Source organism: Penaeus vannamei, chromosome 2, assembly GCF_042767895.1.
Source record: "Penaeus vannamei isolate JL-2024 chromosome 2, ASM4276789v1, whole genome shotgun sequence".
In the NCBI taxonomy this organism is placed as follows: domain Eukaryota; kingdom Metazoa; phylum Arthropoda; class Malacostraca; order Decapoda; family Penaeidae; genus Penaeus; species Penaeus vannamei.
The window spans coordinates 2131112-2149059 of record NC_091550.1 but is presented as its reverse complement, the minus strand read 5'-3'; the positions used below and the strand labels follow the sequence as shown (position 1 = coordinate 2149059).

The following is a 17948-nucleotide window of genomic DNA, read 5'->3' as shown; positions in this document are numbered from 1 at the left end:
TGTAACAAAAGCATTTTACTTAACACCAGCAAATGAAATCTAGAAGGTAGGCAGTTAAAGGTCTTCCCTGGTTTCAAAACCATGAAAAGGAGTTAAAAACTTAAAGTTAGAGTTAAAAAGTGGATTTAGTGGTGTTTAAGTTTGTTTAGTCAGGTATGACAGTGGGATATGCTGAGTGTGTTGTTACTGTTGTGTGCTCAAGGTTGGCATTATCTTTTGAGAAGAAAGGGGATAAGGCCAAAGGAATGAAAATTCCTGTTTTGTGTCTAGGCAAAAGCGAAACTGATGGGGCTTTTTTTCATTACTCTTTATTCTTTATTTTTCTCTACAACAGTTTTTCAGTGTCATCCAATCATCTTTCTAGTTCTTCTGGGTAATCATAACATTTTTCTTTCATCTTTACTATTAAAAGTTTTCTCTCTAAAAAGCTTGACAAGAGAACAGCTTTTCAAAGTTATCAAATCATATTTTTTAGGGAATAATGAAATTTACTGAAAAAAAAAAAAATATATATATATAAAAAAATTGGTGGGTGTTGTTGGGACGTGCGGGGGTTGGACTCAAAACAGAGTTGAACGGAGTTGAAAGGAGGAACTAGTTGGCAGTTGATAGAGGTCAGGGGTTGGTTTGGCTTGCTGACTGTTAGTTGTCAGGTGTTAGAATATTGGCATTGAGTCTTGATGTGATTTGACCAAAAATGGCTATTATGTAAAGTATTCAGATAGGGGCCAAAGCTACTAGGAAGCAGTAGTCAATAATACTGTTGATAGTTGTTAACAGAACCTGAGCTAGACAAAACAGTTATAGATTTTGTGTTTTATAATTCAGTTTACATTTTCTATGTTTTAGTAATGAGTTACATATCCCTACCTTCCAAAACAGTAAGGAGTAGATTTACTGTCATAACAAATATTGGGGGGTAAGAGGAATTTAGCAGATGTAACAGGAAACTCAGAATTACATGGCCAGATTGTAGAAAAATAGATAGTGTAATAATCCTTAAATTTGAATAGTGTTATATGGCTAAATCCATCACCTGTTGCTGGTAGGTTTGAATTTGTACAGAATGAATTCATGAATCTATAGTGTTGTAGAAATTACACTTTGCAAGGAAATTTTGTAGCACACGATTTCATTTTAAGTTCGTAAGAATGAGACACATGATCAAAGTTATTTTAACACTTTGTTTACGGGCACAGCTATAACCATCATGGAAAGTCTACCCTTCATGATGGTCATGAGTATACATGTCATGACTTGCTCTAGTGAGTGGGAAGGGTGAGCTCTACGGATGCCCTGTTGGAAAGACTAGGTGGTTGCCAGTAATCACTGGAATAAGTGTCATACAGAAATTTATGGTACCATCAATGTAGGGTTAAACCAGGTCTAGGTTTATTTGTGATGCAGTATTACTTAGACTTTGTGACTAGGCCTAGGCTGTGGAAATATGGTCTGCCTGCTGTGAGTCACAATCCATTTATGCATCATAAACTCTTACTGAAGGGTTAATTTGGTGTGTCATCTTAAAGTAGGGCATGATCTACCTCACTGTTTACATGTCAGATGTATTCATAAGCCTCTCCATATGTAGCTACGTAAGAATAATGTTACCTCTTGATACTTACTTCCCTTTTGTTTCCGTTGCAGTTGTGAATAATGTCATTGCTGACTAATCCGAGGACCCCCTGCTTACCCTTGTGACCGTCAGCATTCTGAGCAGGTTGTCAGGATGAGGGGACACATGTGGATTTTCATCACCACAGGTTGGTTTTTGGATTTTAAGGTGCATTTTGCTATATATCAGTTATGATTAAAGTTATCGGTTGATGGAGTGTTGTGTGTTGTGCTGTGCTAGGTATATGTACTGCCTACTGTAGTTTTCTCTTGCCATTTTTTTTGCACATAGATGGCTCCACAAGTGTACAGGCATCAAGGAGCAGGATAATGTCTATATTTGTTTTTGGAAATATATTTCATAAAGTTTCTAAAGTGTAAATTTGAAAGTATATATTATTAAGTGTCTTCACCATGATGAAAGCCTGTCAAAAAATACTGTTTTATTTTTATCATCAATTAGATGTATCCAGGGTAAAATTAGTACTGTTTGCCAAATTTGCTCCAGCCACACCTACAATATAACTCCTATGCCTACATTCCCCTTGAAGACCCTAAGCCTTTCTATACATTTTCCTGCCTCTTTCTTTTTATGAATGGACTGAAGTGAGAATGAATTAGTATTCTTGGTATCCTGAGGTATATTTGACCTAGCTTATGAAATGCCAATAACTGAAAGAAACATGTGTGAAACTTGAAAATATCAATGTCTTTAGCAGCTAGGAAGACAGACAAGAAGAGGACATGTAATTCTTGGGATTTAAGATTATTCAGCTTGAAAGGCCTTCCATAGTTTCATTGTGTGAGGTTATTATTTTCATTGTTACCAGTGTTGTTGGACACGGTGGTGGTGAGGGCAAATATCCACGATGTCCTGGTGAACGAGGTTGCCTGCAGGGGGGGTCCAGCCCACTTCAACAGAACCACAGGCACCATCACATCACCCTTGCCTCCCCGAGCTCCACCTGCTCATGTCAACTGCTCTTGGATTCTTCATAACCCTTATCAAGATTACATTATATTAAGGTGAGCCATTTCGATGCTTGTGGGTTGTTTTGATTACTTGGAACTATTAGATTTTGTTACAGCACAGGCGTATCTTCCATTTTTTTTTTATTACATATATTTCTTCATTGATGCTTGCATTTCTTGCTATATAGTTTCGTACCATATTTTAAGACGGAAATATGATATTAGATTTAATTTCCGCAGTTTTAGCATGTTTGACTTGGACCAAGACAACCAGTGCGGTAAAAAGTCACAAGACTGCTGTCCTCACCAATGGATAATGCTAAGGACAGAGAAGCATTGCATAAAGAAACGGAGAGACATCTTCAGCAAAGTCACAAATGGTAGGAGGAAGAACAGAGAGTCGGTGGAAGACAGTTTCAAGAGAAGTATACAGAGTCACAAGTTACTCAAGGGCCACCTCTTTAAGGACATGGATAGGATGAGCAGAAGGCGTCTTATCAACCGACAGCTAACTCTCAGAAGCAGGAAACGCACTAATGACACAGCTGCGAGTAACCAGACCTCGCCTCATCGCCTTAACCAATCGCGCACTTCATACAAAACTTCTGAGATGCTCACAACAGGTCACGTGTGTGGGAACTCGACTCCGTGGCCTATTATAACCAGATCTCCAAAGGTGGTTGTGAAATTCTCCTCGGATTTGAAAGTGCGACGTGGTCACCTGGGTTTCAAACTACAGTTTTTCATAAGTGAGTTCAATGTCATAGCTTCATTTGTTTATTTCCGTCCTTTTCTGTTTATGATGTGTGTGAGATGAGTATTAAAAGATAGATTAACTTGTTAATATCCAGCATAATGATTTATAATCTTTTATCCTTTAGGTAATAAAACTGTCTGCCGAAAAGATGAGTTCCAGTGTTCAGACCCGAAGATCTGCATACCCAATGCTTGGAAGTGTAATGGTCAGGCTGAGTGCCCAGATTCGTCAGATGAGGAAAATTGCAAAGGTGTGGCAGAAATAAATGTTCTTGTTGTAATATCTAACTGTTAATGTGTTCATGAAGAATGTTTTTAATGTGCGTTGATACTGGTAATTACAGTGACCTGAATTGGATATCAAAAAGTACAATTAACCTAAATTGCAACGGTAAATGACTATGCATTTTGTTATATTGTGAATGATCATTGTATTTCTTTGGAAAAAGCTTCAGCTGGATTGTGATGAGAACTCACTGGCAGGTTATCTTTTTTACATCAGCAGTCAAAGAGGTTGGATTTTAATATAACAGGTTTTGAAAATGTTTAGAGTGAGTTCATACTGTACTAAAAAGGAGAACCTCTAGTGATAAGTTTGTCATGTCCATTTTTGTTTCAGCTGGTTGTCCTGGGTTGCGGGACGAGCAGCACTGTGATGGGCGGTGGCACTGTGCCAAGGGGGAGGATGAGCTTGGTTGCTTTGGTAAGTATGAATGGTGTTGTTTTTGCTTGTAAAGATTTAGGAGGCAAAGAGGTAAAGGGAGAAAAAAAGGGTGAAGACTAGAGAGACTTGAAAGTCAAGGAAAGGTGAAAGTGAAGAAAGAAAATGTAAATAAGAAAATGAGTTATAAGAAAAGGGGGATATTGAGAAAGAACAAGAGAAAGAATGAAGGAAAATTTAAGTATTACATTGTATAAGGCCTTTGTCAATTATTCTGTTACTTGGTGAATAGTATTCATTATGAGAGAAATGTTCCTCAATATACTCAGAAAGTCTTTGAGAGCTTAAACAGATTGTAGAAGAGTATGTTTAGCATAATGCATATATAATTTGCATATGATTTTGTTGTAAATGAGATTTGTAGCAGATTGGCTGAAATGATAAGGGCAGTTTAAGCCCAGTACCACTACTAGACTCAGTCCTTTTCCATGAGCTGCTGCTGATTACCAAATCTCACTTATTAGTTACATTGCAATTGCTCTTTTCTGGGCTTAGTGTGTCTAGGCTGGCTTCAAAATGTTTGAATGATGTTTTAGCTGTACAGTAATTTTAACGAACATTTAGGATGATATCAGACTAAATTCTCATTACCTGCAAAATAATGAGCAGGACTAGGGTTGATTTTTCTTAGTCTGGCTATCCCAATGCCCCAAGTAAGTGTCCAGGCCTGGCCAAAAGAGTGGTCTTCCCTGATTTGAATATAGTCCCAGAGTCGGGTAAAGCCAGTGGAACCCCTGCTTTACTGTGGATTTTATAATTGGTGTAAATAAGAGTATGATGCTGAGAAAGTTTTACCTGTAGAAAAAAAAGTACTTGTCAAAGGCCTGTTTCTTAGATTCCTCTTGCAAGTCATGTGTGGTATCCCTTCATTTACATTTCAAGATTTCTGTCATGATTTTGAATGCACACCATTCCTCTTTATAGGGTGTGATGCAGATGAGTGGTGGTGTGGGGAAGGGACAGACTGCTACAAGGCTTCTAGGCGTTGTAATGGCATAGCGGACTGTCGCAACAAGGCTGATGAAATCTACTGCAGTAAGTTTTGTGTGTCTTATTGTATATATATATATTTTTTTTTCTGTGCAGAGTGTAAGGTTTTCTAGTTTTTTAGTATTGTTGTATGAAAGTCTGATATGATTTTGATTGTTTTGAGATTTGTTCAATTGAAATAGGTAATGTTTCAGATTAATTTCCTTTGGAGAAATATACCTAGATTTGTCTAAAGAAATGTTTAAAAAGCTTCAGCATTTTTAGATTTGGTGCATAAACCGACCTTTCTCACACAGGTTGCCTCTTCAATCAGACGCAGTGTTCACCAAATTCTGAATTTTGTTATGACCCTAAAACTCAGCGTTGTGACGGAATCTTGCACTGCCCAGGAGGAGAGGACGAAATAGGCTGTGGTAAGCAAACAAGTCGATCAGTCTGTTGCATTGTTGTTTATGTTATGAGTAGTTTTATTGCATTCAGTCTGTTGTGGGGTTGAATATAATTTAAATGTTATTATTATTTCTGCCCTGGAGGTTATATTTTTGCTGGCATTTATTGTTTTGTCGGTAGGATTATAGGAAAGGTTATTGACAGATTGTGAAGACATTTTTTTTGTTAAGGTACCCTTGAGCTAACTGAAATGATGTGGACTTCAGCATTGCAATAATAAGATTTTTGGGCATTGGTAGAGGCTTGCAATTTGCATTTTTTTTTCTTTAAGATATATATATTTTCTTTATTAGAAAGTACCTGAATGATTGATTATGGCCCTGTGCTGTTGATTATTCAAATGATATGTTTTTCATTGTTTTTTATAATTAGTATTCATGGATAAATATGTCTAATTCAATGGATAACCAACTGTTGTAATTCCCCTGCAGTTTTTAGACACTTTAGCTAATGGTTTACACAATTACTAGGTGTTTTCAGAATGATCTTTTACATCTCCAGGACAGTGTATGCAAAATATAAGCTGTGGTGGAGGAGGTGGCTGTTACACGCCCGCACAGAGGTGTGATGGGGCGTCACAGTGCGGGGATGGCTCAGACGAAGCTTCTTGCACTCCGCAGCTGTGCCATCCACAGGTGAAGGTCTTTTTGATTTTTTGTAGTGGTTTTATAGAATTATGCAATTTTTTTTTATTGTTTGGTGGAGGGATTATTCTTTTTAATCCATTGATAATGAGTTTGTGTTCTTTCTTTACTAATTTCATTTACAGATAGATGGTTCTGCAATTGCTAGGCATGCTGTATCACACTTTTTTATTCAGTGATGTTAATTTTAACAATTTTTATTTATTTTTATTTTTTTTTGCTATTGTTATTATAGTTAGTAGAACTTTTTCCCACTTAAATTCATGAAATGTGGTAAATACTTGAGATCAAGTAGGTATGGTAATTGACTTCTTGATCACTAAATGCCTATGGGGCCATTGTATGTAAAACAGAAATAGTGAAAGAAAAAAAAGAACATAATGGATGCTATGTAAATATACATGCATTCCTGGTGTCAGTGAGTAATTCTTCAGTAGAATCATGTGGAATTTAGTTGTTTTTCAGTTGCATGTGGAGTTTCTTGGATGTGCGCAAAACATCAAAAATTGTGTGATCTTGAATGGCGATTCCATGCAATTTTTGTATTTGTATTCCTTGGTGTATGTTGTGTGATAAGGAAATCTATGTAAATGATTTATATGAGATTTAGTAATGTTATGAAGTTAGTGGTTTGAAAGATTATAGGAATGGGAATAGAAAACACTAATATGTGATATGTTGCTGGGATTTTCCTAATTTTTCAGTTTTCCTTCTTACAGCATGGTGCCTTTTTGTGCGCAAACCGGCGCTGCATTCGCGAAGCCTGGAGGTGTGACCAGTTCAATGACTGTGGGGATGCCAGCGACGAGGAAGATTGCCACAGAGTACGTTATTGGGATTTTGTGTTTATATTTTTTTATTTCAGGATTTCATCTATGTGAATGATTTTTTTTTTTTTTTTTTTTTTTTTTTTTTTTTTTTTTTTTTTTTTTTTTAAGTTCTCAGTAGGTATTGGGGTCGGTCATTTGGTCCGTCACTGGGTCTTGGTATGGGGTGTATACAAAGGAATGGATATGTGTTATCAGTTTATAGATAGTAGGTCCTTGATGTGAGGTTGTAAACTGGTCAGGGGTTTAATGCCATGTCATTTTTATGCTTGGAATTGAATTTTACAGGTCAAAGGATATGTAGATATGGACATTATATATATTGGTTTCTTTCTCCTTGTGTTAAAGCAAAGAATTGACATGTTATGGTGTTCTATACATAGTCAAAATTATAAGAAGATCAAGGGTCTTGCACAGGTTTGCATGTAAATGGATGTGTGATATAGGAATTATTTTTGTTTGTATTGGAAAGTCCAAAGGATGATTTGCAAAATTCCAGCACTTGATTAGAGAGTCTTCAAATGAATATTGCATTATTAGATGACATGACAGGTCATTGAATATTTTGATTTTGTATATGAATCCATGACATTAAAAGCTCAAATAAAAACAAGAAAATAGCATTTGAACCATTGTCTTCACAAAAAAGTACAGTCGGTAATTTCAGGAACCATTTTTTTTTTCTACAGAATTCAGTGATTGTGGCTGCTGCAATGGGAGGTTTGGTATGTTCCCTGCTCTTAGTAATTGCCGTGGGCTGCACGTGTAGGCTGTATGCTCTGCGTGTAGGTCTCGGACGTCAACACAGTTACCAGGGTGGTCGGCGTTCTACTCAGCTTGCCCCTCTGTCTCGACTTGAGCAGCACCTTCTTCAGAGGGAACCACCACCATCCTACTCCGTGGCCATCAATGATCCATCTACATCGTTAGTGATTTATAGCTTTATTTTCATTTTACAACTTATTGTATGTATGGATTTGGTGGTGAGGACTGAATGAATTTTAGTTGGCCAAGAGTGCAGTTGAGGAAAAGGAAATTAAGGGTTTTAGGTGAACAGATAAAGATTTCCAAAAGAGTCACTGCATGGGAAGTCACAGCATTTGTGTCACAGCACTTAGGAAATGTGCTTATTTCTGCTAGAACAATAATTTTTGTCTGCCTTTTCCCTTCATCCTTGATCTTAGAATTTCAGATTTTTCATTAGTAAACCTTTTGCATCTTTTAATTTTCTCTCGATTTTATTTTTCTTTGAGGCTTTGTCTCTCAGAACTTGGGCTTCTAACTCAGAAATCGGAATCCAGGCAGGAATTTCACTCTTTGGAAAACTCCAATATCTGAGTAACAAGGGGAGTCAGAACTGAGGTGTTCCGTGAACAAACCTGGCTCTGTATTTTGGGCGGCAATGGGAATTTAATGTATTGGTCCTAGCAGTTATGCTTTCAATGAATGGTATATAACTGTATGATATTACACTGTTACTTTTTAGTTGTTATTTTGTTTGTAATAGTTTTATTAATTTTCTGATGAAAGAAGAAATCACATGTGTGTCCCTTTTTGATGAGGCGGTGAGTGTTGTAAGTTAACCCAAATTTGCTTCCCTCAGGTTGTGGACACTGAGCAGACAGTGGAGGAGGCACCGGCGCTGTGCCCCCGCCCCCCCGGATGGCCTGGTGCCTGGCATGCCTGTGGCAGTGAGAGGCAGACTGGCACCCAATCCCCCTTGCCATCGTGATCCAGGCTCAGGCCAGTTGCCAGCCCCAAGTCAACTCTCAGGTACATCTCGGGGTGTGGGTAATGGTATTAAAACCAAGGGTAGAACTTCTTGTTGATTAAGGTCAGAGGTTGTGGTTTAAGGATGTTTGGTGAAATATTACAAGAATTGAATGGGATTATTCATGGGGTATGGTGTATGGGCTATATGTTTATAGTCCATAATATATCAGAACAGTGTGTTGGGTCATGAAATTTTGTTGGAAATTTCTTTTTGATTTATTTAAGTATTATCTAGTGTATACAATACACGTACAGTTGCTAAGTTTTCCAACTGGTACATCAAGAGTCTGGAGGTGACAATTTTCATCTGGCTATACATGTGTAATATGTAGTATTCTGTGAGCAAGTGATGTAGATCTGTAATGATGACTGTGATAGGTTAAAATGATTTTACAAATATCTACAGCAGGAAGGAAATCTGACTGAGAAAATTACATCAGAATGTCAAAACTTAAGAACAAGATTATCTTATCTGCAACAGATGTGCCAGAAAAAAACAATAATTCATAGATCTGACAACTGTGTCTAAGCAATGCTTGCCACCTACAGTTTAATGAATGAAACAGTGGAAGTGTTTTTATTTTCAGTAAGTAAAACTATTCATGATGTGCATATACTATTTTTTTTTAGATTATGAAAGTTAACAATTGAACTTTGGAAAGGTACAAATGGATTTTTATTTGGTGTGAAAAAAATATTCTAAATGTGTCTAATTTTCCAGCCTCGAAGTTTCTTGTCTCACACAAGCACATGCACTCACACACACCCATACCCACAGGCACACGTGCACACACTCGCATGTACACGCATGCACTTGCATGCATGCGCTTGCACGTGCACACATGCGACTCACACACATACTCACACACACACATACACACACACTCACACGCACTTACACTCACACTCCTCACGCACACACTTGCACACCCACCTGCACAGGACACACACACACACACACACACACACACACACACACACACACACACACACACACACACACAGAGACACACACACACACACACGCACACACACACACACACACACACACACACACACACACACACACACACACACACACACACACACACACACACACACACACTCACTCACTCACTCACTCACTCACTCACTCACTCACTCACTCACACTCACACACACATATATATAAAAAGATACAAGCTAATACTGTCCTTGTTTCCTATACCCTTCCAGGAACAGGAGGGCGGAGAAACAGCAGGAGCAGTGACGAGAAGGAGAGCGAAGAGGAGGGCAAAGTTAACGCAGGCCTCTCAGTGCCCGTTGAAAGACAGGTCAGTGTAGAGCGAGACATAAAGTTGCGATGCTTTGTCGGATATTTGGCATGTGGACTTTAGTTTTAGTTGTGTTTGTTTCATATATTTTCTATTAGGTGATTTAGTGTATGAGTGTAAAAGAGAGTGAGTGAAGAGTATGAGTGAGTGAGTGAGTGAGTGAATGAATGAATGAATGAATGAATGAATGAATGAATGAATGAATGAATGAATGAATGAATGAATGAGTGAGTGAGTGAGTGAGTGTGTAAGTGAGTGAAAGAGGTAATTAGACAAGACAGGTGAAGTTAGTTTTATACAACTCTAAAGGAAGATGTCCCCAATTACCTGCAGGTAACACTGAGTGATAGAAACGAAGAAGACGTCCCACTCCTTTCAGCCATAGGGGACACAGATGATGAGGATATGACAGAACGGGAAGATGTGAGATTGTTAGATGCATCAGCGGAATCCGAAGAATCAGGTACAGTAATCGACTCAAGTCTTAGCTGGAATAATGGCATCATGGTAATATAAAATAGGAGGTTAAGAAAAATCATGTGAGAAAAATATTTAAGATTATTAACTCTGCTGGATATGTAAAGATTTTAGTATTTTACTGTCAAACTATTACATTTCTGCATTTCATGCATCTCCTTCTGTAGATGGTGAAGGCACGGAAAGTGAAGAAAGTGATAATTGTTCAACTGACACCTCAGTTGTAGAAGCAGAGGTGATGTCCGAAGAAGAGAGTGATTCCGAAGCAGAGACTGGACCTGCGGAATCGGCGCAACAAGAGGATGCATGTGCAAACAAAAATTCCAAGGAGGAGGAGGAGGAGGAGGAGGATGACCAACTTCTTGAGATAGAGAATGATGCTCAGCCATTGTCAGGTAGTGACAACGAAGATGAGGATGATGGTGATGTCATGATGGACACGAGGGCGGCTGTATTGGCACTAAGTTTGGTCCAGCAACATACCAACGGAATCAGTCAAGTTGACACAGAGCTCATCTCACAGTGATAGGTTGTGTGGTGAATAGAGGTTTGATATTGTTTCGTATCATAACTAGCACTCACAAAGGAAATGAAGATTGATAATATATATTTTTTTTTTACAGTATTTTTTTTTTCCACAGTTGTAGTGGAGGAGAAGAAAAGCATTAAGTAATGGTATATCTTCATCATGGCGATGAAGGCAGTTTTGTCAGATTCATATTGAAAAACATACCAAAACCAAAACAACTGTAACTGAATCAAAGACCTCTACAGGTAAATGGTATTCGAACCTATGTTTTGTAGGCAGGTAACCACAAGACAGACGTTATAGCGAATATCTGTCTTGCAGTTACCTGCCTGCAAAACTTAAGGTTTGAATCCTGGTTGAGGAGAGTTATGTAGGTAAATGGTAATGGAATACAGTCAGATATGTCATTGTCACAAATATGCAAACTAATTACCATGTATTATGCAGATTGTGTTTCTCTGTGGAGTATAATTCTTAATTTTCTTACTCCCAGTGTGGTACAACAGTTCCCCAGTTTGATGCCCTCAGTGCATTCAAGTCTTGGTATTGTTCTAACAGCTTTAGATCCTTAGTCTTTGTAAAGATCTGAATCAAGGTGTTTGATAGTATTTTGTGTATTTTGCCTTGTGATTTGGTATTCACGTAGGTGGTTTTTAGGTTTTTGGCATTGGCTGGTCCTATGTGATGAAGCGTTGATCTGGATTTTTCGTGTAAGTAATCGTAAGACAAATGTTGTTCTTCTGTTCTTGAGTAAACAGGATTATCTGTGATTGATACGTAATAAAATGGGGGAGTAAAAGGGACACAGCATATTGTGACTGATCATAATGAGGTACATCTTGAAACACATAACTGCCGTTAATAACTTTTCCTTGTGAATTTTTTTTTGCCTCATAGGAATCATTGTGAAGGCTAGAGAATTTTGACGCTAGGGTCTTTTGGCAAGTGTGTTGCGTTTTTTTGGAAAGCGGAAGGAATGAAGTAATTAACGGAAAATAATTTGCTTTGGGTTGTGAGGCCATTGGAAATATTAAGGGAAATAAGTCTCCCTCTTTTATTTATTATATTCACTCTCCCCCCTTTACCCTTGTCATGTATTCGTATTTATTTGTTAAAGCAGTAGTTGTAAGGCAGTTTTGATTGTGATCACAATTTAAGAGTATTTTACATAAATCTATTGTTAATGTATTTGAAGCAGTTACTTGTATTTTTGTTTATTGGAGTTTCATATTTTATTGTTATTTTTGTATTGTTATTGATTATAGTTTTTCCAAGAATCTTGAGTTACTCAATTTGATATTATTAGAAGTTGTACATATTAATCGTTGTATCTACAAGCTTTATTTTATGTAGCATGTATTATTGTATATTATGTTTTGCTTATTGCATAATCCTTCTTCTTAGGTAGCATTTTCCCCACTTCGGAGAAAAGGAAAACAACCTTGAAAGTTGAAAGGTCGTTATGGCTTCAAAACAAGTGAGAGTGTCAGAAATGTCACAAGTAATGTAAGACGTTAGTAGATTTATGTTTCATCGAATGTCACTCGGGCGTCAACTAACCTGGCAAAGGAACACGTTCGGGTCTCGTATTTGTCACAAATATTTTTCACTAGCTCTCCCCCCCCGGAAATAAAAGATGGAAGCTGAAAAATAGACAAGAAAAGGTCACAGTGAAAGGTCCCCCTTGTGTTTTTGACTTCTAGTCATTATGTAACTAACAATAAAGAGCCTTAACTATTAGGGTGATTATGACTGACTATATAAGCGAATGGTTGCTTTTATGCTTCAGTTGTATCTTAGCCAGTGTCTTCTTTATGGCGTATATTAGTATTACAGTTGATTTTATCCTCTGCTTTAGAGTTTAATTGTAATACTTTAACTTAGGCAAGACGAATTACAGAAGCAAGTCAAAGGCTTCGTCGAAAGTTCGGTGTAAAAGGTTTACAATTTGTGGTAAGATTTTGAAGGATTTTTTTTTGTATTTTTTGTTTTGTTTCGAGTTCAAGGATTGTGTTTCTTGTTCTTCTGAGTTATGGGATGTTTTATAATCTTTCAATTTTTTTCTGCAGCTAAGATTACGTTTCTTTTCAGGAATTCAAGTGCAGCTGTTATGATGATTTTTGCTCTTTATATTGATGTTGTTTGTATTGCTTTTATTATCTTTATTATTGTTGTTATTATTATTATTATTATTAATATTATTATTATTATGATCATTGTTATTGATGTTATCGTCATTATCATCATTATTATTATTATCAAGGTTATCATCATTATTATCACTTTTACCAACATTATTATCATCATCAATTTTATTATTTGTTTTATCAATATCTCTCGCAATATGCATCTGTGTATATAGGGTAGACTTATCTTTATGGCTTATCATTCTCTGTACTTTTACACAAGTCTTTTATATAGCCTTGAAGTAAATTTATTGCCTCTTATTTACACAACTCATGTGCCTCTTCTATGGCTTGGTACAAGGGGAGTGTGTAAGTCGTCTACTGAAAGAAAAGATGGTGTTCGTTCAGTATAAACCTCGTGCCTGATTTTTTTTTTTCGTTTTTGTTTTCAAGGTTGATTTTGTTAGTGTAACCCTTATAGCCGTTTTTTTTAACGTTTTTTTTCTTTCTTGAGGATGAATATGTTATAGATTTCATTTTTGCTCTTTTTTTTTTTCTTTTTCTTTTTTAAGATGAATATTGTTGGTTAAATCTTAAGCTGTTTTCTCTCTCTTTTTTTCTAGATGAGTATTGTCAATATAAACCTCATGCCTGTTTTTTTTTAAAGATAGATATTATCAATATAAACTTTATGCACTTTTTTAAAAGATAAATTTTGTCAGTATGAACCTCTTACCTTTTTTTATTGTCAGTATAAACCTCATGCCTTTTTTTTCTTTTCTTTTTTTATTGTCAGTATAAACCTCATGCCTTTTTTTTCTTTTCTTTTTTTATTGTTAGTATAAACCTCATGCCTTTTTATCACATCATCTCAACTCTCTCTTGGATAACTGTGGTGCATTCTGAAAGATTGTCATGGCCTTTTGAATATATATATATATTTCTTGATGTCATTTGTAGCGGGTTGGTAGTTGATTTTTTTTTTAGCTTTGGAGAAGTTATGCTGCTTGTTTTATTATCTTTATATAGGGTTGAAGGGAAGTCATATAAAACAAAAGAATTTTTGATATACTTTTCGAAACTGGTTTGGACACATGAAGTGAAACACAATGAGGTGTATGCACTTATATAACCTTGCATTCAGGAATTTTGACACAGTCTGAAGTTTATTGAATATGATTTTGTAAATATTGTCTCTGTCTGTCTCTGTCTCTCTCACACATATGCTCTCCCTCTCCCTTGCACTCTCACTCTCACTCCCACTCTGACCCTAATTGACTCTGACTCCCACTTTCACTCCTGCTCCAACTCTCACTCCCCCTCCTACTCTTACTCTTACACTCCATTCCCGCTTCCACTCTCACTTAGGTATCATTTCCCTCGCTCACGTATCCTCATGGTGGGCAAAGAGGCATTGATTTCTGTATAGCATTTTAATTTTTTTTTTTTTTCTTTTTTGTAATCTTCACCTTTAAAGGCAAGGGGCAGATGTAAAGAGCTTGCAAAATCACAAAATGCCTAAAGCAAGTAAGTAAAAGTAAGCTTTGGTGTTGCTCACTCTTGTCACTCTTTTGTCACATTTCACACGGAGAGCCTGAAAACAATTTATTTTTTTGCCTTTGATGACTTTTGAGAATTAAAAAATAAAAAAATAAAATAAAAGACAGTGGCAATAAGTGTTGATAACATCTCACCTGAGCACTATATTAATGCTTAGTACTTGATGCACTGTATGTGTGTGTGAACACTTTACCACACACACTACTACTACTATTATTACTACTGCCAGGTTGATAGCTGTGGTTTGCAGTTTTCCCAATTGCCAGCGGCACCAATTTCACTCCTTGGATTTCAAGTCCATAATCTTGCTATTGACACAAAATCAAGCTTCAGTCAGTCAGGCGCATGCACACGATTGTAATAAAAGTGAGTTGATGTTGCACTGTATTGCAGTATTACAATTGCAGGAGAGCAGGAAAGAGGTGTAATGGATCTATGAACAATCACATCTTTGGCAGGCTAAAGGGTCTGTACTTAGGACTAGCATTCCATGTTTGCAGAACTGTGATACAATTTTAGAATCTTGATATGTCAGCTATATAGATGACTGAAAAAGGAAATAGATATAAATGAATAAAAAAATGTGTTTTTATTTCCTGAGTGTTGTATATGTTGCATGTAAGGTTTTCAGTTGAGGAATATTGAAAGTACTTTTGGTTTATGAAGAAATCGTCAGTGGAAATACACTTGTTGATTTATCAGTATTTTGAAATTGATAACTCAATTTGTATTCATGGAACATGAGATTTGGATGTGATTCAGAAGTTATATTTGGGATGTTTAGAATATGATTTCAATCAGTATAGCAGAAAAAGGTAAATGCTGGACATAAGTACTATTTAAAAAAAAAGAGTCTTCCCTTGCTTTTCACAAATATTTTCTGGGAAATTCTTTTGAGACCCGTGCCTTTTGAGCATCCATACTTTGCACATGCGCACATGCACGCAGATAATTTGCTGGTTTTACGCTTTATTTGAAGTCTGAAAACTTAATTACAGATTATTCTAACATTCTCGGTTGATTTCTTTCTTGGTTATGATTTATTTATGTATCCAAAGAACAGTAATTATTTTGAGGACGAGAAAAAAAGGAAAATAATGCATATTTGAAGTGGTCACGGACAACCCACAGGCTTAATTTTTAACCGTGTCAAAATGGGATAGGAGAAACCATATGTGGTCTTTAGAGTGTATTATAAGCCCGAATAAGATTTTGAAATATGTAATTAATGTGAGCTGTTCAATTTATGAGAAATAGAGTTCATTTGTAAGGCCAGAATACGTCACAAGCAAAGATTCTTGACTTACAAGAACTGCCAAACAAGGTCTATGTAAGTACTTGTATTGACCTTGCTGCCAAATACTCTTAATGTAAAAGCTTCATTGGTCTTTAGAAAACGTCCAATATGGGTGTGATCCACATCGACCTTTGCAAAGCGCTAAACAGAGTTGAAGGAGGTTTAACTATAAGGTTAATTCTAAGTTGATATTCCACGGATCCTATTGTGGAAATGAAGGCATGTAAACATCATGACTTGATAAGATCGCACCATTGGAAAGAATAAATGTATAAAACAGTCATGGTAAACAGGCAAGGAATAGATGTAAAATACAGTCGCGGTAAACAGGCCAGTAGTTGGACTGTTTATTAAGGTGCATCAGGATAATATTCATTGGATGTTCGCCTCGACTTCAACACGAAGGCTGACTTAGCAACAGCTGCGTGAAAAGAACTCCCAAACAGATAATTTGTTAGTAATTTGACGAAGAAATAAAAGTAAGATAATGAAAGACAAGAACTTTACTAGCTCACAATCGCACATGAACACACACGCAACAACAATCAATTGGTGATTATGTCATTGATACGCCATACGAAGGTGATAAATGACAACTATTTCGTGTTTAACAAATGGCCATAAGCAATTTCTGTGATAGGATCTAGAACAAGTGTATCTGATGTTGATCTCAATTGGAGAATGGAGTAATAAAACTCTATTGACTAGTAATTAATTTGAATCAATTATCTAAATGATGCAAGGGACAGTGAAGTTTATTGTTACGTATTTTAAAAGCACGGGAATGGGAGGTCGGGATGACGTCATCATGTTTGCGAATGGGTTTTAAAATTCATTCTTCAAACGCAGTTTATTCGTTTCTTATAAGTCGATCACTTTGTCGTTCTGAATGGTAGAAAAAAGTAGGCTTGATTTCTGGGAATAAAGTGTTATTTGTATTCTTCATGTCTTCGGTTGGATGGTATAGTGATTAGAGATAAGTAGCGTTTTACAGTAAAAAAATATGTCTTTAGAAGGTAAATGAATAATTAACAAGAGTAAAGTCGCAAAATGGATATATCACGATAGAAATATTATGAATAACCGAGAGAGAAAAAAAATTATAGTTATCATTATTACTATTATTGTTATCATCATCATCATCATCATCATCATCATCATCATCACCATTATCATTATTTTCTAGATTTATACGCTTTCATAAAGGGAGACTTATCAGTGGGATTCAACTGAATTAAGTTAGGGAATGAATGACCTCAGCTTATGTAACCGTCCTTGATTGTTTTGAATTTATTCGAAAATAACGGATATCTCTGACACAGCTAAGGTCAATGTTCTTGTAAATATTGATGATGAAACATGGAATAAACACAAAATGACTATAAGGAACAATTTCTGCTGTGTTTAGGAAGTCTTAAGGGTTATTAAAAAAAAACTTATTATATAAAATTCAGTGAAAATAAGGCTAATTATGCCATAATACCAATGACCTTGTGGAAAAAAAGATAAAAGGACAAACTGAACCCGTGACAAGTTTAGAATAGAATGCGGATATAGATTTCAAGCTATAAAAGAAACAAAGATGAGCTGTAAATAATGGAAAAGGCGTTCGTCGATGTTTTTCCCGCCAAAAATGTTCGAGAATTTGTCACGCCAAACCCCTGTTATAGGCCATGAAAAGAAGATAAAGAGTCAAAGGAAAAAATATGACATACATATCATAATATAGGAAGTAAAGACAAGGGGACAACATTCTCGCGGTCAGCTGGTCATGATGGGGTGAGGGGGGGAGGGAGGGAGGGAGGGAGGGAGGGAGAGGGAGAGAGAGAGAGAGAGAGAGAGAGAGAGAGAGAGAGAGAGAGAGAGAGAGAGAGAGAGAGAGAGAGAGAGAGAGAGAGA

The 17948-nt window shown here is 36.5% G+C and overlaps 1 protein-coding gene across 1 annotated transcript in view; it reads left to right on the top strand.

Moving 5' to 3' along the window:
- Window positions 1–15352, top strand: part of LOC113802083 (low-density lipoprotein receptor-related protein 3) — a 16293-nt gene extending 941 nt beyond the window's left edge. Inside the window, exons 2-15 of the mRNA XM_070128418.1 lie at window positions 1648–1763; window positions 2445–2640; window positions 2827–3335; window positions 3468–3593; window positions 3962–4045; window positions 4988–5098; window positions 5350–5466; window positions 6005–6138; window positions 6867–6971; window positions 7664–7899; window positions 8578–8747; window positions 9963–10060; window positions 10394–10523; window positions 10705–15352. Coding sequence (XP_069984519.1) covers window positions 1730–1763; window positions 2445–2640; window positions 2827–3335; window positions 3468–3593; window positions 3962–4045; window positions 4988–5098; window positions 5350–5466; window positions 6005–6138; window positions 6867–6971; window positions 7664–7899; window positions 8578–8747; window positions 9963–10060; window positions 10394–10523; window positions 10705–11063 — 2409 coding nt within the window. The 5' untranslated portion in view covers window positions 1648–1729 and the 3' untranslated portion in view covers window positions 11064–15352. The remainder of the gene's footprint in view (window positions 1–1647; window positions 1764–2444; window positions 2641–2826; window positions 3336–3467; window positions 3594–3961; window positions 4046–4987; window positions 5099–5349; window positions 5467–6004; window positions 6139–6866; window positions 6972–7663; window positions 7900–8577; window positions 8748–9962; window positions 10061–10393; window positions 10524–10704) is intronic.
- Window positions 15353–17948: the final 2596 nt, after the last annotated feature.